The sequence below is a fragment of the Rhinoderma darwinii genome, chromosome 10 (assembly GCF_050947455.1).
Source record: "Rhinoderma darwinii isolate aRhiDar2 chromosome 10, aRhiDar2.hap1, whole genome shotgun sequence".
Lineage (NCBI taxonomy): Eukaryota > Metazoa > Chordata > Amphibia > Anura > Rhinodermatidae > Rhinoderma > Rhinoderma darwinii.
The window spans coordinates 29,939,668-29,963,772 of NC_134696.1; the positions used below are offsets into that span (position 1 = coordinate 29,939,668).

The 24,105-nt window shown below is 47.1% G+C and overlaps 2 protein-coding genes across 2 annotated transcripts; both read right to left on the reverse strand.

Moving 5' to 3' along the window:
- Window positions 1–3,874: 3,874 nt before the first annotated feature.
- Window positions 3,875–22,705, reverse strand: LOC142661933 (peroxisome assembly protein 10-B-like). Its single transcript, XM_075839656.1, has 6 exons — window positions 22,521–22,705; window positions 15,434–15,514; window positions 12,459–12,865; window positions 11,258–11,433; window positions 10,013–10,148; window positions 3,875–7,796 (listed from the first exon to the last, which is right to left on the reverse strand). The coding sequence occupies exons 1-6, from the start codon at window positions 22,630–22,632 to the stop codon at window positions 7,728–7,730; spliced, it is 981 nt and encodes a 326-aa protein (XP_075695771.1). The 5' UTR covers window positions 22,633–22,705; the 3' UTR covers window positions 3,875–7,727.
- On the reverse strand, window positions 18,590–19,864 carry LOC142661932 (actin, cytoplasmic-like). The gene has a single exon (XM_075839655.1). The coding sequence runs from the start codon at window positions 19,735–19,737 to the stop codon at window positions 18,631–18,633; it is 1,107 nt and encodes a 368-aa protein (XP_075695770.1). The 5' UTR covers window positions 19,738–19,864; the 3' UTR covers window positions 18,590–18,630.
- Window positions 22,706–24,105: the final 1,400 nt, after the last annotated feature.

Here is a 24,105-nt window from a genome sequence, read left to right on the forward strand (position 1 = left end):
TACAGAGATGAAAAAAAAAAATGGCAGCCCCCATAGAGAAGTAAAAGTAGAACATGAGAACACAAATAAATAAAATTTATTTTAATATCATACTAAAAGCAATTGGATAAAAAAAAAAAAAATTTCATGACACCTTCCCTTTAAACCCAGGACCCCAGCGATGTAGCAGTATTAACTACTGAGCCACCGTGCTGCGCTGTACAGGAAAAAAGGGGCCAGCGCTTTTTCTTTTTGTCCCTCCACATCCCACATTTCTTTGATACAATCCAGTTAGTCAGCGCCTCCTAATGTAAGACAAATAATCTGCGGTGACTGGAGCAAACACAAAGATGCAGCACGTGGGGTGATGGAGATGCGTGATATTCACATGATATCAACGGAAATGTCTGGAAGAGATAAATTTAAAGATAAGTGTCCAGGATAAAATTTGATATAAACGTTTTTTTTTTTCTGTACTTCAAGTTCGGGTTCACACGTAGCGCAAATACTGCCGATTTTCCACAACTGATTTAGTTACGGAAAATCTGCAGCATAATACAGTGGCAGTAGAGCGATTCCGATTTGAGCAAACCTCAGCCACACGCTGCAGAAAAAAATGCTCCGAAATTGACCTGCGTCACTTGGCATATCAATTGTATTTGCGTAGTCACTGCTTTTTTGCTGCAGGTTTTCCCCCCAATGGCTTCGATGGGGAGGTAAAACATGCAACAAATAGCAGATGTTGCGATTTTTGTGGCGGAAAAGCTACGAATCGCAACTCAGAAAATTAAACAATCGTACCCAGAAAACCCCAAAAAATAATTTGCATACTTGCCCTCTGTTTCCTTCAGCGGACATTCTGTCCGAAAAGCCCTGCGGCTGCATACGTTATGTACCTTTTACGCAGCATACCTGCGCTGTGGGAACTCACCCTGAGGCCCCATGCACACGACCGTATCCGCCATCACGGCCGGCCGCCGACTGCCACCCGCATTTTCAGGCCGTGCTCCCATACAAAGTATGGGAGCACGGCCCGCAAAATTCATAAGAAAGGACATTTTCCATAATTTTCGAACATTTCTACGGCACGGACACCCATCGGTAGCGCTACGGAAAGGTGTCCACGTTCAATGAAACTGAATGGGTCCATTTTTGCGGACCACAATTGCGGTCCGCAAAAACTGAGGTTTTTTTTACGGTCGTGTGCATGGGGCCTAAATGTGAGGCTCTCGGTTTTGATCAAATTTAGGTCATAGGTTGATCAAATTCAGACTTAGGGTAAATTCACACGTGGCAGATTTGTTGCAGAATCGGGTTGTTTCTGCAGGATGTACATGGATTTTTACAATCTCCATTCAAATAAATGGGGCAGTCGCAGAAATTTCTGCAACAAATTTGCTGTGTGTAAATATACCCTAAAACCACCAAAACAACTGCAGTGTCTATTAACCCATTAAGGACACAGGCATTTTTTGATTTTCATTTTTCACTCCCCGCATTCTAAGAGCCATAACGTCTTTATTTTTCCGTCAATAGAGGGATGTGAGGGCTTATTTTTTTGCGGGAGGAGTTGTAGTTTCTATTGGTAGCATTTAAAGTACCATATAATGTACTCGGAAACTGAAAAAAATAATTTGCGGGCTGAAATTGGGAAAAACTGCGATTACGCCATTATTTTTTGGGTTCTGTTTTTACGTCTTTCACCGTGTGGTAAAAACAACATCTTAACTTTATTCTGTGGTTCAACACTATTACGGTGATATCAAATTTCTATAGATTTTTTTTATATTTTACTACTTTAAAAAAACTTTTTGTTAAAAAAATAAGTTTTGTTTTACATTCTGAGAGCCGTAACTTTTTTTATTTTTCCGTGCATTGAGCGGGGTGAGGGCTTATTTTTTGCAGGACGAGCTGTAGTTTTTCTTGCCACCATTTGTTGGTACACATGACTCTTTGATCACTTTTTAGTACATTTTATTTGGGAGCTAAGGTGACAAAAAACCTGCAATTTTAGTGGTTTACAATTTTTATTTTTTACAACCTTCACTGCGCATTAAATAACACTATATTGTAATAGTTCAGACTTTTACGGACGCAGCGACACCAATTGTGTTCACTTGTTTTATTTTTTACATTACTTTAGAAGAAAAATGGGAAAAGGTTTTTTTGAACGTTTTATTTTTTTTGCACTACTAAAAACTTTATATCACTTCTTGGTACACATTTTATTAGTCCCCCCTAGGGGACTTGAACCACCGATTGTTAGATCGCTGGTACAATATACTGCAATACTAATGCATTGCAGTATATCGTCATTTTTACAGCCATCTGTTAAGCCCTGCCTAACAGAGGCAGAGTGAAGGCAGCCTTGGGGGCCTTCATTAGGCCCCTGGGCTGCCATAACAGCCATAGTAACCCCCCGATCTCGCTGCAGGGGGTGCTGCCCCCCTCTTTTCGATGCCTCAGATGCTGCGGTCGTAAAAAAACGCTACATACTGATGACACACGGAACTGCAATGCAGGAAAAATGCTGCATTTTTTTATGCACGCAAAACGGACACGTTCGTGAGAATAAGGCCTTATACAGCAGGTGTAGGTAAGCTAATTGGTGTATATTTTAGTAGCAAAAGACTCAGTATAATTAATTTTATTAATTTAAAGAGGCTCTGTCACCAGATTCTCAAACCCCTATCTCATATTGCATGTTATCGGCGCTGCAATGTAGATAACAGTAACAGGTTTTTTTTTTTTTAAAAACGTTAATTTTTGACCAAGTTATGAGCTATTTTATATTTATGCAAATGAGGTTTGATTTGTACAACTGGGCGTGTATTGTGTTTTTAACTGGGCGTGTTTACGTGTATGACGCTGACCAATCAGTGACCAGTCAGCATCATACACTCCTCTACATTCATTTACAAGCAGCGATGTGCAGCCACATACACAGAGATTAACGTTAATCAAGTGTCCTGATAATGAATACACATGAAATCCAGCCTGGACGTCATGTGTACTCAGAATCCTGACACTTCTGAATCTTTTCTGTGAGACTCCGGCAAGGGAAACAAAATCTCGCGAGATTACGGAGGTAAACGAGATTTCGTTTCCCTTGATGGAAATCTCACATAAAATAGTCAGAAGTGTCAGGATTCTGAATACACATGACGTCCAGGCTGGATTTCATGTGTATTCATTATCAGGACACTTGATTAACGTTAATCTCTGTGTATGTGGCTGCACATCGCTGCTTGTAAATGAATGTAGAGGAGTGTATGATGCTGACTGGTCACTTATTGGTCAGCGTCATACACGTAAACACGCCCAGTTAAAAACACAATACACGCCCAGTTGGACATAACGAAAAAAACCACGCCCAGTTGTCCATTTCAAAGCTCATTTGCATATATATAAAATAGCTCATAACTTGGCCAAAAATGAAAGTTTAAAAAAAAACAAAAAAACACGTTACTGTTATCTACATTGCAGCGCCGATCCCATGCAATAGGGATTTCAGAATCTGGTGACAGAGCCTCTTTAAACCTCTTCATTCTTGGCTCAGGAGTCCAGTGGGCGGGTCTACTCAGTGATTGCCTCTGTATTGACACTCATGCAGGGAAGGCATGGGTAGTGGCACCAGCGTACTTATGGGAATGTCACTGGTACCAATGCCTGAACAGCTCAGCTATTCACAAGAATGTGGCTGGAGGAATAGCCCAAAACGGAGAATTTTGGATAAACCTTATCGGCACGTCTAAGTGATAGCTGCAGGAACGTAACTTATCCCTATAGATTGCGTCTGTCACTGTGTGGCCCCATCTTATGATCGGTTCATATTCTGCCAATAATTATAGTGTCCGCTTCAACAATGAGAATAAAAGGCGCACAGGACATGAAATTCACAAACCGGTTTTATTCAAACAGTATTAATACAATTTAATATTGACTTTCATAACAAAACAATTACAGAAGTGATTCTCTCATAAGGTAAATTCTAGAAATACCGCTGTATAAAATAATCTCTAGGCCGGGTTCACACAGGACAACACAGGCTGTTCGTTTTTTTTCATCCCCTCTAATTTAGAAAATACATTTTCAAATACTCCGTTTGGGATTTCTAAGTTAATAAAGGAGAATTTTTCATTTAGGACTTGCTCTGGAGGACCCAACACATCCATGCATTATACGTACAACCCACTGATTTGAAAAATAATATGTAATGCCTTACGTCTCCTGTGGTGGCGCTGCATGGGAACATTGTCAGGTTGCCCCACCGCATCTGTGGACTCTTCTAACCTCTCCAGGACTGAACACGAACATGTCAAACTCCATAGTAGCTATTGAACCTGGCAACTTAAGGGGTTAAACAGCCGGGATTTGCGGTTTCTATGATCCTGAACCTAAGGGTATGTTCATACACAGTTAAAAAGTTGTTTGTTTTTTTTTTTAGACATTTTTGGAGCTGTTTTTCAATTGACCCTATGAAAAACGGCTCAAGAAGTGACATGCTCCTTTTTAGGCACTGTTTTTTAAATCAGTGTCGTAAAAAAAACAAAAAACGCCATGTCTGAATTAAACACCGTTTTTCCCCATTAATCACAATGGGAAGCTGTTTGTCGGCTTGCTCCCCGAAATATGCCTGAAAAAAACACTGCGTGTGAACACACCTTTCTAGCTGGTCTTCCGTGACCACATGATCACTGGGATATACTATTAGGGTATGTCCATACGTAGCGTAAACACTGCTGATTTTACTGTGGAAAATACAGAAATGCGTAATACAGTAGCAGCAGAGTGGGTGAGATTTGAACAAATCTCATTCACACACTGCGTAAAAATTCTGCCGAAAAAACTTTCAGAAATTGACCCGCAGTGTGTTTTTTTTAATCTGCAGCATGCGCATTGGAATCGCTGCTTTTCTGTTGTGGGTTTTCTCCATTGAATTCAACGGGGAGATAAAACCTACAACAAATAGCAAAAGCTTCTATTTTTGCGGCAAAAAAGCTGCAATTCCACCACAAAAATCTCAACTCAGAAAAAAAAAAGCTTATACTTACCCCGTTGTCAGTTGTCATGGCGACGCGCCCCTCTGTTGTCAGTCCAGGTTGACCACCCTGGGATGACCTTTCAACCCATACGACTGCTGCAGCAGTCACGTGCGAGGAAACATCATCCAGGGAGGCCGGTTGCACGGACAACAGAGGGGCGCGTCGCCGTGACTATGGGGACCAGGGTAAGTAGAAGTGTTTTTTTTTTTATAATACCGCTGTTTACCGCACCCAACATTTTGCCCCGAAGACTGCATCACCATTTGGTGTGTTTTTTCCGGCCAGAATTTCCAGGGCAGAAACGCTGTGTACTTTTACGCAGCGTATCCGCCCTGTGTGAACACGGCCTTAGGGTTGGGACGTACATTTGTGGGAAGTGGCTAAGAAAGGTGAGGTTTTCCACGTTGCGCTGCTGGAACCAGTGAATGGGGTGGACATGTAGGACCTCCTGTATATGATCAGGTGCATTTTGGCCTGTTCTATGGTACACAGGTCAGCACTCTCTTAGCAGCTGCTTAGTTCAGGGCGAGGATTACGTTTCTCTCCTGAATTCACTGATTCCATATAGTCCGACATATATCATCTGACGGAACACGCTGCAATTTTGTTTTATGTCTCCTTTACCGGCAGTTTTTTTGTACAGAATGGCCCCATGGAAACGCAGTAACACGATATCTGGTATCCATGTGATACCGAACCCAAATACGCACGAGGCCTCATAAGCGTAACGCAGCCCTCGCTTTATACATTCTGGTAATTCCCATTCACTAACACTTCACATGTGGCTCTGCGGGAGAACAGAATGTCCTGTGTGAACACGACCCTTTATATATTAATCCATAACATTAAATCACAGTTGTCAAACAATATCATTAAAACACAATTAGAAAAAGTAGTTTGGGCAACACCAGGCACGTATCAATAGTAGTCACCTGGTTACTTGTATCTCCATATAGGCCCATACAGTACATGCAAATTCTTACCTATGGATTGATCATCAGAACGCTGCTCAGTGAGTGGTTCATGTCCTTGTGTGAGCATGGTCTGCTGAGAATACTACAACTCCTAATAGTTCAGCAAAGTAGTATTTTCCAACGCATTTTAGTGTTAGTGTATCCCAGAAAATGGCAGCCTGCACCGCATGATCAGCACTTTTCTACCATCTACAGTATTTAACTACTGACACGTTAAAGCGAAGCACAGCTGTTTATGGAGCTTCTTCTTGTTAATAACAATTCAAAATGTCAATCTGAATGCGCTCTATCACTTGTGATGTGGACTACACTTCCTATCATGTTCTGTACTACTACATAAACTGAGCATTAGGGTATGTGCACACAGCGGATTAGCTGTGGATTTTCAGCAACGGATTTCATCGCAGTAAATCCGCAGCATAATACAGTAGCAGCAAAGTGGACGAGATTTGAACAAATCTTATTCACACGCTGCGGAAACCGTTACTCCGCGGTGCAGATTTTGAATCCACGTGTCAATTTATGCTGCGGAATCTTTGCACTTTTGTTGCAGTTTTTTCCTATTGACTTCGTTGGGGAAGTAAAAGCTACAACCAATAACGTACGTTGCGACTTTAGCAGTAGAAAAGCTGCAAAAATCTGTACAAAAAAAACCCCACAAAAAACCTTTGTTTCAATTTAATTTAAAAATTCGGAACTTATCCTCCTGGCGTTGCCATAGTGACAGCTCCGTTTCCTCGGCCGTTCTCTATGCTGCCCGGCCCCCTGTGATGAGGTTTCATCTCGTGACTTCTGCAGCCAATCACAGGCTGTAGCAGTCACATGGGCTGTAGCATCATCACAGGGGGCCGGACAGAACAGAGAAGATGGACACGTGGCGATGGCAACGCCAGGAAGGTTATTCTGAATGGGGCTGTTTATTTATATATATTTATTTATTTATTTTAAATTTTATTTATTTATTTTTACAAAGTCTATTCAGATGTATGTAACGGTAACAGAAATTTCTGTAAAAGATCTGCCACAAATACCAGCTAAATTGGGCTGCAGCCTGTCCTTAGGTTGAAATTTTTTTTAATTATGGCTCAAATGTTCCTTCAGAATCTTTGAGGCCGATTTTCAAATGCATGCGGTTTTTAAAGCGTTTTTTAAGGCGTGTTTTTTAAAATTTTGCAGCTGTCAAAAACCGCTCCAAACAACCGGTGGATTTTTTTTACGCCTCCTATTGATTTTAATGGAGGTTCGAAAAAGTGGAATCCACTCCAAGATGGGGCATTATGCTTTATTTCTGCAAACGGACAAAAAAAAAAATGCCCCGGAAAATATTAGCCTCTATCTACCATTGAAATCAATAGAGCAAGATATGGAGCGTTTTTTTTGGCGATGATTTTAAAGCGGTTTCCGTGTCAAAATCAGCACTAAAAAAACCGATGTGTGAACTGGCCCTTTGATTGTTGCCACATACTAGTACTCTGAAAATCTTATAGTAATATATTTATCATTTCATTGATGTTAAATGATGTGCAGGAGTCGCTTCACGTGCTCGGTAACCCGTCAGCTCAGCACTGACAGCAGGTGTCCTGTAAACCTCACACTGTTAGTTTGGCTTGGAGTAATTGTGCTTTCCTGGGACGGGTTAGGAAACCTCAACCATAGATGCGAGGAGCGATGCAGCTGCTTAACAAGACGTCTGGTGAAGCCCCTGAGTTGGAGGAGGCATTTAGGAAAGTCATCGGTAGTGCCGCAGGTAGACCAGTTTCTGTGGATGAAATTTCTCTCGACATAATGGACATTCGGCCTGCGAATAGAGGTTTCATGCGATTAGTATGTGGTATTAGGGAGGACAATACCTAACGCTGGACAAAGCAGGAACAATTATCTGGACTGTTCACATCTGCGTCATGGCTTCTCTGTATAATGCCAACGGTATCCTAACAGCACCCTATGGACTACATCGATTTATAAGGGGGTCTGCCCATATAATGGGGACAACCCCTTCATCATCGCCATTTGGCTCGGACGTTATTTCTCTGTGGCCGGCAGAGGAAACAATAGGATTGACTCTCAGGGCTTCTTCACATGAACGTTGAAAACATCCGTGTGACAGTCGTTAAAACCACGGCCGTCACACGGACGCATGTATTTCAATGGGGCCGTTCACACGACCGCTGTTTCAACGGAGCGTGTGAAGGGTCCGTTGAAGAATAGAACATGTCCTATTTTCTGTTTTCACGGATCCCTCCATAGACTCAAGTCTCTGGGGATCCGTGAAATCGGGTGAAACTCAGACGTGAAAAACGTCAGTTTTTCATGTCCGAGTTTCCCCACGTTCATGTGAATAACCCCTTAAAATCAAAACATGGCTGCTCTAAATGACACATTTATGCCAAATGTTGGACAGGTGGGACCTCCACCTATCATGAAAGCAGGTTCCCTGACTTCATGATGGGGGTCACATCCTGGCAGAGAATGAATGAACAGGTGACGGTGTATGTGCATAGTCCTGGACTAAATATCCTGCCTAAGATGAAGTTTCCACTTTTGTATGTAGACATTAGATTCAGGTTTCAAAAAGGTCAGAATTGTAGCATGAAGTTTGGTGATCGATCACGCTAATTTCTGCTCCTTCAGATATGTGATAAATATACAATTCATAGTGTTCGACATTGATATAAAGCCGGTGTTATTCCCGTTCTATTCTATAGTCACCCATTTAAGTCATGAATAAGATGCGCATAATAATTCTGGAGTGCCGGAAGTCAGGAACACAGAGGGCGCGTCACTTTTTCCCAGACATCTTATAGAAATGAATTAGGCGATTACAGCACATTCTGCGAACAACACGATTCTGGAGAGAACAGAGGAATTCATAAGCAAACAACACAGCGCTCATGAAGTAAAGCGCTCCGCTGCAAAACATATGGCTGCCATAGCGACACTGTCACATTGTAGACACCTCTGTGACGTTTGACATCCTGTAAGATCAGCGTGTGCGGAGGAATGAGATTTGTTACACACGACCGAGAGAGACGACGACCGACAGGGAGTCTATTGATGTTCGCTGCGAAATACTAAAGAGCATCACCACAAAATAAACATTTATACGTGGCAGAATGTGCATGTTTTATGGTCCCGGGATATGAGACAACAGTGATTTGTAGCAGTGGACCCGCTGCCAGACATTCAGTCTATTGTTGGAATACCCCTTTAATATGCACTATTAGTAGTATGACAGGGAGCCCCACCATAGCCGCATATACACCGATCAGCCACCTGACTAATATTGTGTAGGTCCCCTTCACGCCGCCAAATCAACTCTGACCCATCAAGGCATGGGCTCCACACGACCTCTGAAGGTTCTCGTGGTATCTGGCACCAAGACGTGATCCTTTACGTCCTGTACGGTGTGCGGTGCGGCCTCCATGGATCAGATTTGTTTTTCCAGCACATCCCACAGATGATCGATCAGCTTGAGATCTGGGGAATTTGGAGACATGTAAACACCTTGAAATCTTTGTCATGTCTCTTAAACTATGCCTGAACAATTTTTGCAGTGTGGCAGGAGCATTATCCTGCTGGAAGAGGCCACTGCTATTAAGGAATACGGATGTCATAAAGGGGGGTACTCCAACTCCAGCTGAATCCATCACAGCGCTGGTTCTACACCGGCTCTGTTTTCGGAGCGATCATCCAAGATCAATTCTGATCAAGTCAAACTTTGACATCATGGGACCTGCACAGTATTTGTACTGTGTTTATATACAGAAGAATGGGACCGGCTGCAGAGGAGCACCAATGGCCTCCATGGTAAATGTACATATAAGGAAAACATAATCCGGCATGTAAGCAATCTCGAGGATGCCGGATTACAAATTTGCTATATATTGCAGTTCTGTGGCCAAAATAAGCGGCAGATTATTAGACTTTTTTTTTTTTAATTTTCGGATGAAAGATACAGCACCATATTATAACTCAAAATTGCTTTTGCTTAGATAAGATGGTTAAGACGTTTACCTTGGTGTTACACCACTCAGTGATGCACTCCCAGCAGAAGAGGTGCCCACAAGGGGTTGCTGTACTGCGCCGCCTGTGCTCTAAGCATAATGTGCATTTTGAAGGCCGCTGGTAGGATTTCTCATGTGCTGGCGCTCTAGGGACATAAGACAACAAGTGGATCTTCATATATTCCTGTTATGGATGCTGCATAAATTATATTTTTTAAGGCTGATTTCATCCGGCTCATGTTCGTGTCCATAGTACGGCCACAATACCTGAACCTCCTGCAGTTGAAGTCATCGCAGCACCCTATGGTGACCTAAGGTGGGGCCACATTACGGTGGGCTGAAACCGGCCCATTACAATATTATCTGATAATTCACTTTAGCCACTGGAGTGTTCTACTAATAAGCTGCAGGGTTGTGAGGAATCTTAATTTTCCAACATCAGCAGAACCAAGCTGTTTTACGTCAGCCTGTGCCGACACCCAACTGACAGAATACAGTCTGCTGAAGGGTCTTCAGGGCAACTGCAGGAAATCTGAAATGCTCTACAGCCCTGCAGGTTAAGGCATCAGAAGTAAGGGTAAGTTCACACGTAGAGAAAACACTGCAGAATTTCTGGCCACATTTTCTGTGCGGATATCCGAAGCGTATTACTGTAGCTGCAAAGTGGATATGATTTCAACAAACCTCATCCACATGCTACATCTGAAAACCTGCAGATAAGAAGTGCGGAAACTGACGCTCAATCTGCAGCATGTCAATTTCTCTTTCAAAAAGAATTTCCGTCACCGGAAATCCAGTGGGAAATTCTGCGATATTTACGCTACGTGTGAACATACCTTAGAAAGGGATTTCCGAGATTCATAAATGCATGCAGACATGCGGCAGTGATCACCTGACACCAAGTAATTGTGCACAGTTTGCAAAAAGCTTAATTTAGAAATGCCAGAAAAGCTTTCATTTAACCCCTTCACTGAACCTTGCCCTACATGGATGGCGCAGTGATGGTGCAGATACAGGAAATGACATCTGCAGTAAAGGTCGGGATCAAAGATAATCAGCCGGGATCGAAGTCTAACTCCTTAGATTCCATGGCAAAGGGCCGAAAACAAAGGAAGGGGTTGTAAAATATAATCTGTTAGAAAAAAAAATAAAGCATCTACATTACACCTTGTGGGTATTTATAATGCAGCTCGCGGTTCATTTACTACATAAAGGTGCTAGAAAGTAAAAGGAGCAGTGGACGGGGGAGCTTTACCTCTGATAAGACATTCTTCGGTGGAGTTTAAACTTCTGCTGAACCTCCTGTTTCTGCTGAACGCTCTGAAGCTGAACAAAGACCAGCAACAAGAGATGAGCAACGGACACGGCTCCGAGGAGGCTGTAACTCTTGCGCACAAGACCGTCATCCCCAGGTGATCCGCGCACACGGAGCTGCAAGAGAATACAGTTCATGAACTCCAACCATGTGTTCTATGTCTGGAAAAGAAAACTGGCTGCTTCATTGTTCCCAACATATGGTCTGCTTTACGTGTACCCAAACTCCATATAGATGTATATGGAGCATGCGTGCATTCATTACCTCCTATTGGGAAAATACCAGCCTTAAAGGGGTATTCCCAAAATCAAATGATCACCTATCCAAAGCTGGGATCCCCACCGATCATGAGAACGTAGGTCCTGAACCCCCAGATACTCCTCACTGAAACTCTCGCAGTGAGGAGGATCCTGAGTTGAGCGGCGGTCGAGCATGCGCCCGCCGCTCCATTCACTGTCTTTGAGAATGATGGAAACAGCTGACCAATGTACTCGGCTGTTTCCGTCATTCGCATAGACTTTGAATGAAGCGGTAGCGCGCATGTTCAACCGCTATTCCATTCGAAGTCCTTTTTACTGCGGTCGAGCAGTAAGGAGGATCTGGGAGTACGGGACCCCTGTTCTCACGATCGGCGGGGGACCCAGCAATGAGAAAATGATGACCTGCGGATTGGTGATAATTTATTATTTTGGGACTAACCCTTTACTGTGCGGCAAGAAAATAGACTACAAGATTAGTTGACGCTGACACAGAATGGATTGGCACCGCTCAATATAGTATCTTAGCACTTTTAAGAAACACCATAGAAATCTTCAGACCTCAAAATGGAAGAGAATGTGAATAATAAAATAGAAAATACACAGTAACTTAAAATATTTCCTATAGGGCGTTACATAAAACAGCTGTTGGGTGAACGCTCATTCGGCATCTATCCTCCTCAACATGGAGTCCAATTTTGTATCAATGGCGAGAGGAAGACAACCAGCTGACAGACGCTACTGCCAGCTGCTAATCTCCTTGCATAACATAAGATCGGGCATGTTGAAATTCAACATGCCCAATCCTCATTTCCCCAACACTTACTGTCAATATAACATCAAAATCTTTATGTCCATAAATGACTGAAAAATTAAAAACTCACGTAGGTGATACCAGTCATCCTTTTGGCAATATGGTAAAATATTCCATTTATGTAGAATACAGCCAGATGAAACCTTCGGAGGAAAGTAATACTCTGTCGGAATATATATACAGTCTTTATTAATGTCTTTTTCTGCTGGTCGGAGAGCCCAGCTATCTTTCTGTGAAGCCACTTCCGCATCCATGACCGGTGATGGGATCCGGAGGACAAGCCACTGTGTGGTACCCGCACCCCATCTATTTCTATCTGTATCTCCTGTTCCAGACGCACCAGCTCTTTATCCAGTAGGTAGGGGAATACGGTTTGGCAGCAGATAAGTAGCGTGCGCTGCAGCAAGGACGGCACCTTCCGCTTAGAGGAATCGACTTGCACAATATTAACATACTCCTCACCCAGGGTTTGGAAACCTTAAAAATAAAACATACAGCCGTACCGTCATAGTGTCCCTAGCACAACGGGCCTTATATGAGACATCTATTCAAAGAAAGGTGGAGCAACCATCACAATCACGGTGTTTACTTCATTTTTTACGCTACTTCTATTAATAATCCTCATTGGGAGCGCTCAACATGTTATAGAAACGCTGAAAAGTGAATCTCTGCCTTAACATCAGGTTATTTTAGGTCCAAGATTCTGTGTGGATTAATTTTGTAATATATCTTTATAGCTGTTGGAGCTTCATATACCAGGGGTCCTCGACTGGCGGACGCCAGATGTCTGGACCAGTGGCTTCAATAGCACCGGATTTTTGGTCCGTTGCACTGGGCGACTGCCACATTCAATTGTATTTGCATTCTTAGGGCGCAGATATAATTAAATACTATGGCATAGCATTCACCCGGCAACAGGCGATGTCAGGTCTGCAACCTTTAAGACGCTGGGATAGGATCACTGCGCAGGCCGGTGCAATGACGTAGATGCGTTGCGCCGGCCTACGCAAGGTTCCCGTCTCGGCGTTGAATAGGCTGCAGGCCTAACGTAGCTGCGCAGTTCCGTTCGTCGTAGGAACGGGGCTAGGGGAGTACAAGTTTCTTTTGTCTGTGAGACACTATTTCTTAATGGTACTATCTACAAGGGGCACTGTGGGTCACCATCTAAAAGGAGCAGTGTGGCAACTATCTACTAGGAGCACTATGTGTGGCACTATCTACAGGGAGAACTGTGTGGCAACTATCTACAAAGTGTACTATGTCTGGCACTATATACAGAGAGAACTGTTTGGCACTCTATAAGAGGCATTGTGTGGCACTATCTACATGGGGCAAATAAGCCTTGGATTTCTGTTACACATCCACGGGTTGCAATTGCCTATGGCAAATCCTACCCGTATGAATATATCCTGTTTGTTGTTCGGCCCGTACCTTCATCTGACGACAGACCCAGGTAAATGGACCTTCACTAAAAATAGTTAGGTAGCCCGGGTGTATACATAGAATTGAATGATAAAATGCTGTTTGCCTGCAGCCACCACTAGAGGGAGCTCACTTGCTTACTGCATACCGTTAATGAATTGGACTCAATAATAAAACAGTATGCAGTAAGCTCCCTCTAGTGGCAGCTCTATGACTATGAAGGGGATTTATGCCTAATGCACACCTCGTGTGCCGCCCGAATCCCGTCCGTGATCCATGGAAGGTGGACTCGCTAAAGTGAATGGGTCCGTGCAAACTATCGGGTGCCGTGAAAAACAGCCCGAGTGGCACTCAGTCGTGTGCAACTGGCATTGGCTTTGTATCAAAAAAATTTAGCACCAACTGCTATCCAGATATATTAAGACGGTAAATCAGCACACAATGTAAGACGTAAAGAGACACGTTTGCACCTGTTTTTTCAACATGAAAAAGTTGCAATTGATGGGCATGGCATATTTGCGCAAAAAGTCTAGACTCTTTTTGGTACTTGCCAATTTTGAAAAGCGCAGAGATTCTGCCACCAAATGCTGGCGCGAAATTACGCCTGCTTCATTTTCTGCCTTTAGAACATTCCAAAATGCACCAAATTTCTTAAGAATGTGCGTTTTAATAAACTTGCTGCTATTTACTCCAACGCACTTTCTTTTCAGACTGGTACGTGGAAAACTAGTCCAAGGGGTTTTCCAGCCACTAAAAATTGATGGCCTATCCTCAGGATAGGCCATCAATAGCTGATGGGTCGGGGTCCGACTCCCGGGACCCCCGCCGATCAGCTGTTTTGAAGGGGTCGCAGTGCTCGTACAAGCGCTGCTTCCCCTTTATTCCGGTCACTTGCTCACACTGTGAATCCCTGACAGCAGTAGCGGCGGTTCACAGTATTACAACGTTCTCCCAAGTGAATGGTAGAAGGCTGTATTAGGGCTCGTCCGCACGCTGCGGAGTTGCCGCGTTTTTTCCAGCCGGAATTTTGGGTGGAAAAAATGCAGCCGAATACAGTAGCAGCATAGTGGATGAGATTCAACAAATCTCATCCACGCGCTGCGTAAAATTTCCGAGTTGAGATTGACTTGCGGTGTGTATTTTTCAATTCCTGTTGCGAAATTCATAGATGTCTCCTTCTCCTAACATAGGGAAAAACTTAGCAATTTACGCACCATTTTCTGCCGTAAACAATGCAGGAAAAGGTGAGTTTTTGCCGCAGCGGAAAGCTTTTGACATTCAACGGAATTGCTGCAGAAAATTTCTGCAACAATTCCATTGTGTATGGACAAGCCCATACTGTGAACCGCCGCTACGGCCGTGTCGGCGAATCACAGTGTGAGCAAGTAGGGGAAATGAAAGGGGAGGCAGCGCTCGTGCGAGCGCTGCGGCCCCTTCAAAACAGCTGATCGGCGGGGGTGCTGGGAGTCGGACCCCGACCCATCATCTAATGATTGGCTATCCTGAGGATAGGCCATCAATTTTCATTGGCTGGAAAACCCCTTTAGTAAATTTGCTCCATGCTTTAAAAAAGTATAGAGAAAAAAAACGTAAAAGACTTTCTAACAGTCTTTTAGGACTTACCTGAAAACGTAGTGAGTGTGTAGTACGCGAGATCACATAAGAGTTCAATTTCTTTTCTCCACTGCAGCCATTTTTTGGCACCTTTAAGAAAAACAAAGATATAGGACTATAAATTTCACTTCACAGCAGAACACTAAAAAGAACTAACGTACTGATTTTGCAGCAGATTTTATTAAACTTTTAAATGCAATGGACCGGACATGCTGCAGATTTTAATTTCCCAAAAAATCTGCATGGATTTCAGACCGCTGCATGTGAATGGAGTATAAAAAACCTCCATTTATTTGCATTTGTTACCTGCAATTCCGTGCAGTGTGAACACACGTTATGGAGGCATCTACACAGGACAGTAAGGGCTTGTCCCCATGTAACTGCAGAAATTTTGCTGCGAATAAACTGCACCATTTCCTGCATTTTTTACTGCAGAAAATGATGCGGATTTTGCTGCGTTTTTTTTCAATGCTGGGAGATGGAGACGTCTCCTCTGAAAAACGCAGCAATTCAGTCCACTTTCCGCTGCAGGAATTGACATGATGCGGTACGAAGAATACGCACGGCAGGTGAATCTCTCATTGGGAATTTTACGCAGAGTGTGGATGAGATTTGTTAAATCTCACTCACTTTGCTGCTACTGTATTCTGTTGCGTATTTTCCATCCGCAATTCCGGACGGAAAAGGCTCCACTGTGACTACAAGGGGGGGGGGGGGAGGCGGAGGCTCCACTGTGACTATGGGAGGGTGGAGGCTCCACTGTGACTATGGGAGGGTGGAGGCTCCACTGTGACTATGGGGGGGGAGGCGGAGGCTCCACTGTGACTATGGGGGGGGGGGGGGGAGGCGGAGGCTCCACTGTGACTACGGGGAGGGAGGCTCCACTGTGACTACGGAGGTGGGGGGGGCTCCACTGTGACTACGGGGTGGGGGGGGGGAGGAGAGGCTCCAATGTGACTACGGGGGGCGGGGGAGGGAGGCTCCACTGTGACTACGGGGGGGGGAGGCTCCACTGTGACTACGGGGGGGGGGGGGGAGGCTCCACTGTGACTACGGGGGGGGGGAGGGAGGCTCGACTGACTACGGGGGGGGGGAGGGAGGCTCGACTGACTACGGGGGGAGGGAGGCTCGACTGACTACGGGGGGAGGGAGGCTCGACTGTGACTACGGGGGGGAAGAGAGGCTCGACACTGACTACGGGGGGGAAGAGAGGCTCGACTGTGACTACGGAGGGGGGGGGGGGGAGGCTCCACCGTGACTACGGAGGGGGGGGGAGGCTCCACTGTGACTACGGGGGGGGGGGGGGGAGGCTCCACTGTGACTACGGATGTGGGGGGGGCTCCAATGTGACTACGGGGGGGGGGAGGGAGGCTCGACTGACTACGGGGGGGGAGGGAGGCTCGACTGACTACGGGGGGGGGGGGAGGGAGGCTCGACTGTGACTACGGGGGGGGAAGAGAGGCTCGACTGTGACTACGGGGGGGGAAGAGCGGCTCGACTGTGACTACGGAGGGGGGGGGGGGGAGGCTCCACCGTGACTACGGAGGGGGGGGGAGGCTCCACCGTGACTACGGAGGGGGGGGGGGGGAGGCTCCACCGTTACTACGGAGGGGGGGGGAGGCTGCACCGTGACTACGGAGGGGGGGGAGGCTCCACCGTGACTACGGAGGGGGGGGGGGAGGCTCCATCGTGACTACGGAGGGGGGGGGGAGGCTCCATCGTGACTACGGAGGGGGGGGGGAGGCTCCATCGTGACTACGGAGGGGGGGAGGCTCCACCGTGACTACGGAGGGGGGGGAGGCTCCACCGTGACTACGGAGGGGGGGGGGAGGCTCCACCGTGACTACGGAGGGGGGGGGAGGCTCCACCGTGACTACGGAGGGGGGGGAGGAGGCTCCACCGTGACTACGGAGGGGGGGGAGGCTCCACCGTGACTACGGAGGGGGGGGGAGGCTCCACCGTGACTACGGAGGGGGGGGAGGCTCCACCGTGACTACGGAGGGGGGGGGAGGCTCCACCGTGACTACGGAGGGGGGGGAGGCTCCACCGTGACTACGGAGGGGGGGGGGGAGGCTCCACCGTGACTACGGAGGGGGGGAGGCTCCACCGTGACTACGGAGGGGGGGGAGGCTCCGCCGTGACTACGGAGGGGGGGGGGGAGGCTCCACCGTGACTACGGAGGGGGGGGGGGGAGGCTCCACCGTGACTACGGAGGGGGGGGGAGGCTCCACCGTGACTACGGAGGGGGGGAGGCTCCGCCGTGACTACGGAGGGGGGGGGGGAAGGCTCCACCGTGACTACGGAGGGGGGGGAGGCTCCACCGTGACTACGGAGGGGGGGGGGAGGCTCCACCGTGACTACGGAGGGGGGGGGGAGGCTCCACCGTGACTACGGAGGGGGGGGGGAGGCTCCACCGTGACTACAGAGGGGGGGGGAGGCTCCACCGTGACCACGGAGGCGGGGGGGAGGCAGGCTCCACCGTGACTACGGAGGGGGGGGGGGGGGAGGCTCCACCGTGACTACGGAGGGGAGGCTCCACCGTGACTACGGGGGCGGGGGGGGGCTCCACTGTGACTGCGGGTGCGGGGCCTCCACTGTGACCACGGGGGGGGGGGGAGAGAAGGCTCCACTGTGACTACAGGGGGGGAGAGAGAGGATAAGGCTTCACTGCGGCTACTGCGGGGGATGAAGGAGAAGGCCCTGCTGTGACTACTCAGGGAATGGGGAACAGGCCTTGCAGCCACTTCTAGGGGAAAGGCAAAAGGGCACCACTGCGACTACTGGGGGAAAGGGAAGGGGACCCTGCTGTGACTACTGGGGGAGAGGGGACGAGACCTAAATTAGACCCGAGTAAGAATTTTCCAGTCCTGGATTAAAGGGATTTTCTGAGAGCCCCCAAAAACTAAAGACTGGGAATGTGATAAAATAACAAAAGAAACATTACTCAATTAGTAGATTCTCGCCATAAAAAGACTGGAAGGAAAACCAGAGTGGTGGCGCTGGATTGGCAGGGGATATACCAGGTGAGTAAAGTTTATTTTGCCATCTTATCACATTCCTTACCGTTAGCCAATTTTTTTGGGCTCTTTCACATAAGACTGGAAATCCCACTCAAAATATACAGAGGCCCAAAAAGGGAAAAGAAAATCCAACACACAAAAATAGTATATTTCGCTCTTTGGTTTATTCTATTTCCTCTGCTGTTCCTAGAAGCATTTTTTATGTAACGCAGCAGAGCCAATCTCCTTATAATCACTGCTGGTGACCCATAGATCTCTGAAGACTGATAGGCTCGAGATGATGGAAGCCCCGATCCATACGGAGTACTGCCTATTCTCCGGCAGGATTGTTTTTACCGTGACTCCATTGGGTACCAAAAATTCCATCTCCTGTGAGATCCTCTCATTGAGTCCAGGAAACAAGGTTGTACCACCGGACAAGACAATATTGTTGTACAGATCTTTGCGTACGTCAATGGGGCATTTCATTATACTTCTGTAGAGCAGTTCATGCATGCCAGGTGCCTCTATGCCAATATTAGCTGGCGCAAAGAGGATCTCGGGGGCACGGAACAACTGACTGCCAAGGCTCACAGTGTTTCCATCAGGAAGACAGTAGACGTTCCTTGCTTCTCTTAGGTTCTCCTTTGGTTCCCACTGTACATAGCAAAGATGCTCCTTGATGTCTCTGGCTATTTCTCGTTCGGCACTGCTTACAAAAGTGTGGCCGATTTCCAAAAGAAGCCTCATGAGGCATTCAGTGACGTCCCTGCCGGCCACATCCAGTCTTGCCACAGCATGGGGCATACTGTAACCTTCATACACTGGCACCATATGGGTGACGCCATCTCCGCTATTTACAAACATCCCAGTGGTGGTACCTGAAGAATAAAGCGTTAGGGTGGCTTGTAAAGCAATATACATCCCCGGGACGTTAAACCCTTCAAACATGATTTCTGCCATCTTCTCACGGTTCTGTAAAGGATTCAAGGGGACCTCGGTTAATAAGACCGGCCGGTCGCTGGCTTTTAAGCGAAGTTCGCGATCGTACACGTAAGTCCATATTTTCTCAATGCCATCCCAAGATGTTATTATGCCACGTTCTACTGGATAGGTCAAGGTCAGGACCCCTCTTCTGGATTGGGCATCATCTCCGATATAACATTCCTTCTGTTCTATACCAAACATAGATGACCTCACTCGGGACCGACCCACAACGGAGGTAAACACGGATTTTGGGGTCACGTCGCCGGCAATCCCAGCCTTACATAGACCAGAACCATTATCAAAAATTACGGCTGGGAACTCCATCATAGTTTTATATGTTCAGCCTTGTCAAGCAAATCTTTAGAAAGAGCAGGAGAAGACTTCTGATGGTTGTTGGTCCATGACGAGGGTTATTACAGATCACTGGAAGTTTAACAGCCAGTCTGAACCAAGTCCTAAGATCAGTTTCCATATACGGCAAGAGGGTGATGCCTATTGTGACATAACAATGGTTTATAACATACTGCATATATGCAGGTGACATCTATATTGCAGTCAATAGGCCTATGATCACATCTATTATTTGTCATCCCCTCGCCTCAAAGAACACTTCTCGACTCTCCTGACATGACCATTTTAGTAAAGACTTGTATTCCCCATGAAATAACAATTCTGGAGCTCTTTTCTTAGAACTCTGCGTTGTGCCGTTCCTCTGTTAACCCTCCTGGAAAGGTTTGCATAAATAAATGGGTGTTACCAATCCAGACTGTGTCAGGATACACTCTATTAACAAGGGGATAGTAACGGTAAGGCCTTATTCACACGACAGTGAAAAAAAATGGCCATTAAATACTGATCAACTGTCAGTTTTTCATGGCTGTTTTGCATCAGTCTCCAAATTTTCATCCATTTCCAGTCCGTCTGTCCGTTTTTAATGGCCGTTTGACATCCGTTTTGCATCAGTTTTTCATGGCCGTTAAAAAAAACTGATGAATTTCATTTGTCAGGCTTTTTTTGTCCCAACCCCCTGAAAACACCCAAAGGAAGGTCATTGTCATGATTGTTTCACAGCCCCCTGTAGACGATGGCACACAGACCCCCTGTAGACGATGGCACACAGACCCCCTGTCGACGATGGCACACAGACCCCCTGTAGACGATGGCACACAGACCCCCTGTAGACGATGGCACACAGACCCCCTGTAGACGATGGAACACAGACCCCCTGTAGGCGATGGCACACAGACCCCCTGTAGACGATGGCACACAGACCCCCTGTAGACGATGGCACACAGACCCCCTGTAGACGATGGCACACAGACCCCCTGTAGACGATGGCACACAGACCCCTGTAGACGATGGCACACAGACCCCCTGTAGACGATGGCACACAGACCCCCTGTAGACGATGGCACACAGACCCCCTGTAGACGATGGCACACAGACCCCCTGTAGACGATGGCACACAGACCCCCTGTAGACGATGGCACACAGACCCCCTGTAGGTGATGACACACAGACCCCTGTAGACGATGGCACACAGACCCCCTGTAGACGATGGCACACAGACCCCCTGCAGGTGATGACACACAGACCCCCTGTAGGTGATGGCACACAGACCCCCTGTAGATGACGGCACACAGCCCCCCTGTAGATGACGGCACACAGACCCCCTGTAGATGACGGCACACAGACCCCCTGTAGATGACGGCACACAGACCCCCTGTAGGTGATGGCACACAGACCCCCTGTAGATGACGGCACACAGGCCCCCTGTAGATGACGGCACACAGACCCCCTGTAGATGACGGCACACAGCCCCCCTGTAGATGACGGCACACAGCCCCCCTGTAGATGACGGCACACAGCCCCCCTGTAGATGACGGCACACAGACCCCCTGTAGATGACGGCACACAGACCCCCTGTAGATGACGGCACACACACCTCTCCGGAGAAAGCACCCCCCACCCCTCTCCCTGTAGTAATCTTCCGGGACGGTCTGGGTATGGGAGCACGGCCCGCAAAATGCGAAAGAACGGACATGTTCCTTAATTCCCGGAACATTTCCACGGCACTGACACCCTTCCGTAGTGCTACGGAAAGGTGTCAGTGTTCAATGAAAGTGAATGGCTCTGTTTTTGCGGACCGCAATTGCGGTCCGCAAAAACGGAGGTTTTTTGCTGTCGTGTGCATGGGGCCTTATGGAACATGTCCGTTCTTTCGCATTTTGCGGGCCGTGCTCCCATACTTTGTATGGGAGCACGGCCCGAAAATGCGGCTGTCAGTCAGCGGCCGGCCGTGCCCGCAATCGCGGGCCGGGATTGCGGGCACGGTCGTGTGCATGGGGCCTAAAGTTGATATAAATATATCAAATTGTTTAAACAATAGTCAGGGAACAACAAAATCACAAGGCAGCAGCAGCATTGCAATGATTTAAAAATTAAATAAAAAAAAAAGTAGTGGAAAACCCCTTTAAGGACGCAACATTTTTTTTTTGCATCGCAAGTGCCAAATTGTTGGGGGACCCTGCGCTTGGGCCGATTGTTGGGCGACCCTGCGCTCGGGCCGATTGTTGGGCGACCCTGCGCTCGGCCGATTGTTGGGCGACCCTGCGCTCGGGCCGATTGTTGGGGGGATGCTGCGCTCGGGCCGATTGTTGGGCGACCCTGCGCTCGGGCCGATTGTTGGGCGACCCTGCGCTCGGGCCGATTGTTGGGCGACCCTGTGCTCGGCCGATTGTTGGGGAGGGGGTACCCTGCACTTGGCTGATAGTTGGGGGAACCCCAACAGTAAGAGGGGGTGAGTCCCTATAATAAATGTGAGTTGTGATCAGTGAATGACTCGGGAACTGTATTAGAGGTAAACTGCGCAGAATAGACAATGTGAAGGAAAACTTTACTCCATAACAAGTCGGTCCCTGCACATTTACACTGTACGTGTGGAACTACAAGTTGCAGCAAGCCCGGTCAGACCATGTAGTACTATGTCACGGGGTGAATGCAGGTGCTATGCATGCTGGGACTTGTAGTTTCAAAGCAGTATTGACAGGAGGATCTGTATTGAGGACGGCACCGATACTGCAGCGTAGAGGCGACCGGGGAGGACTCACCTGTGAACGCCTGGCACACCTCATGTGCCCGGCCTCTCAGGCAGCCCTGAAACTGCTCGTCCTTCTGACAGCTACGGATGAGCTGGGGCTGGTTGGCGGCAGTAAAGGCCATGACTGGCCGACCCCTGACCACTGCTCCGCCCGCTGACGTCACCACACCACGTGACGAGCAAAGTCACATGACCGGGGAAAAAAAGCGAGAGGAGGGGTTGCGGTTTGACTGCGGGGTGCAGACAACAAGGAAGGCTAGATATGGAGGGGGCGTGTAGGCAAAGAGCACGTGCTGTATGAAGCCCCTCCTACCAGTACTGGCCACACCCCCTACCAGTACTGGCCACACCCCCATAATGATAGAGAGCGCCTCATAGCGCCAAGCACGGGGTAGATTTAGTGAGCAAAATTTGTACGAGCGCTGAACTAGTGATTCATGGATGACATTTTTGAGAAATGAGTCGCACTGGTCCTCAAGGACGAGCTGGTTCTTCAGGACCGCAGGAATTGTTTCGTTTTTGCATCGCCGCATTCCGAGAGCTATAGCTTTTTTTATATTTCCGTAGCCGTATGCGGGCTCGTTCTATTGCGGGACCAGTCATATTTGTAATGACTATTTTGGGGTACATATATTGATTAATAAATTCTAATTAACTTTTTTTGTGGGAAATATTTCTTTCCATTTGTTTTTTTCCCATTGACCGTCTGTGCGTCATAAATAGCGTGTTTATTTTATTCTATGGGTCGGGACGATTATGGCGATGCCAAATATGTCTGATTCACACAAGCATTGGCCGTCACACGGACGCATGTAGATCATTGGGGCCGGTCGCACAGCCGTTGTCTCAGTGGACCGCGTGAAGAGTCCGTTGAAAAATACAACGTGTCCTGTTTTGTTCTGATTTCACGGATCCCTCCATAGACTCATGACTCATTTTTAGGGAGAAAAACCCCAATTCTGTTGTTTTCTTTTTGTTTTATGTCGTTCACCGTCCAGTATAAATTACATTTTAGCTTTATTATACGGGTCGTTAAAATTGACAACCGCACCATATGTATAGGATTTTTATTTTTACGCCATATAACCACTTTTTATTTATCTTTTCTCTAGACACTTTTTAAAAAATAAAAAAAAATTTCATTTTTATTCATTGATTTTTATTTTTTTTGTCGCACTCGGCGACATCTCAATGCGATCGCTGTTAGGCCCTGTTCACATTCTTTTGTTGCCCGCCGCCGGAGGTAAACATCGGAAGTACTCCTGGCGAATACCTCTGACGGATAGGCTGCAACGTATCCCACTGTATACAGCGGGATACGTTGCCCAAACAGCCCGCTCCACCTGTCCCAAACAATTCAAGAGCTACCCGGCCATGTCCACGTTCCAAGCAGCGGGAGGTGGTCTCCAGAGAGGCCAGATATCGCATGAGGCTTGTGGAAGTATATAAGGACAGTTACGTGCATTGTCCGGGAGCCTGGACCACGAAAAGTTCTTATTACGGCCGGTCCAGGCTCATTGAAATTATATGATGACGCTCCGCGGCTGTGCGAGCTGAAAATCACAGCCCGTGCACACCACTACGGTCGTGTGCAT

Bases quoted from the DNA above. Each gene is read 5' to 3' on its own strand.
- LOC142661933 (XM_075839656.1), bottom strand. From the start codon at position 22,632: ATGGCCTTTACTGCCGCCAACCAGCCCCAGCTCATCCGTAGCTGTCAG. The intron at 11,434-12,458 runs GTGAGTTTTTAA...ATTCTCTTGCAG, and splicing joins GGATGACTGGTATCACCTAC to CTCCGTGTGCGCGGATCACC. The intron at 7,797-10,012 runs GTAAACGTCTTA...CTCTATTCGCAG, and splicing joins CTGAGTGGTGTAACACCAAG to GCCGAATGTCCATTATGTCG.
- LOC142661932 (XM_075839655.1), bottom strand. From the start codon at position 19,737: ATGATGGAGTTCCCAGCCGTAATTTTTGATAATGGTTCTGGTCTATGT.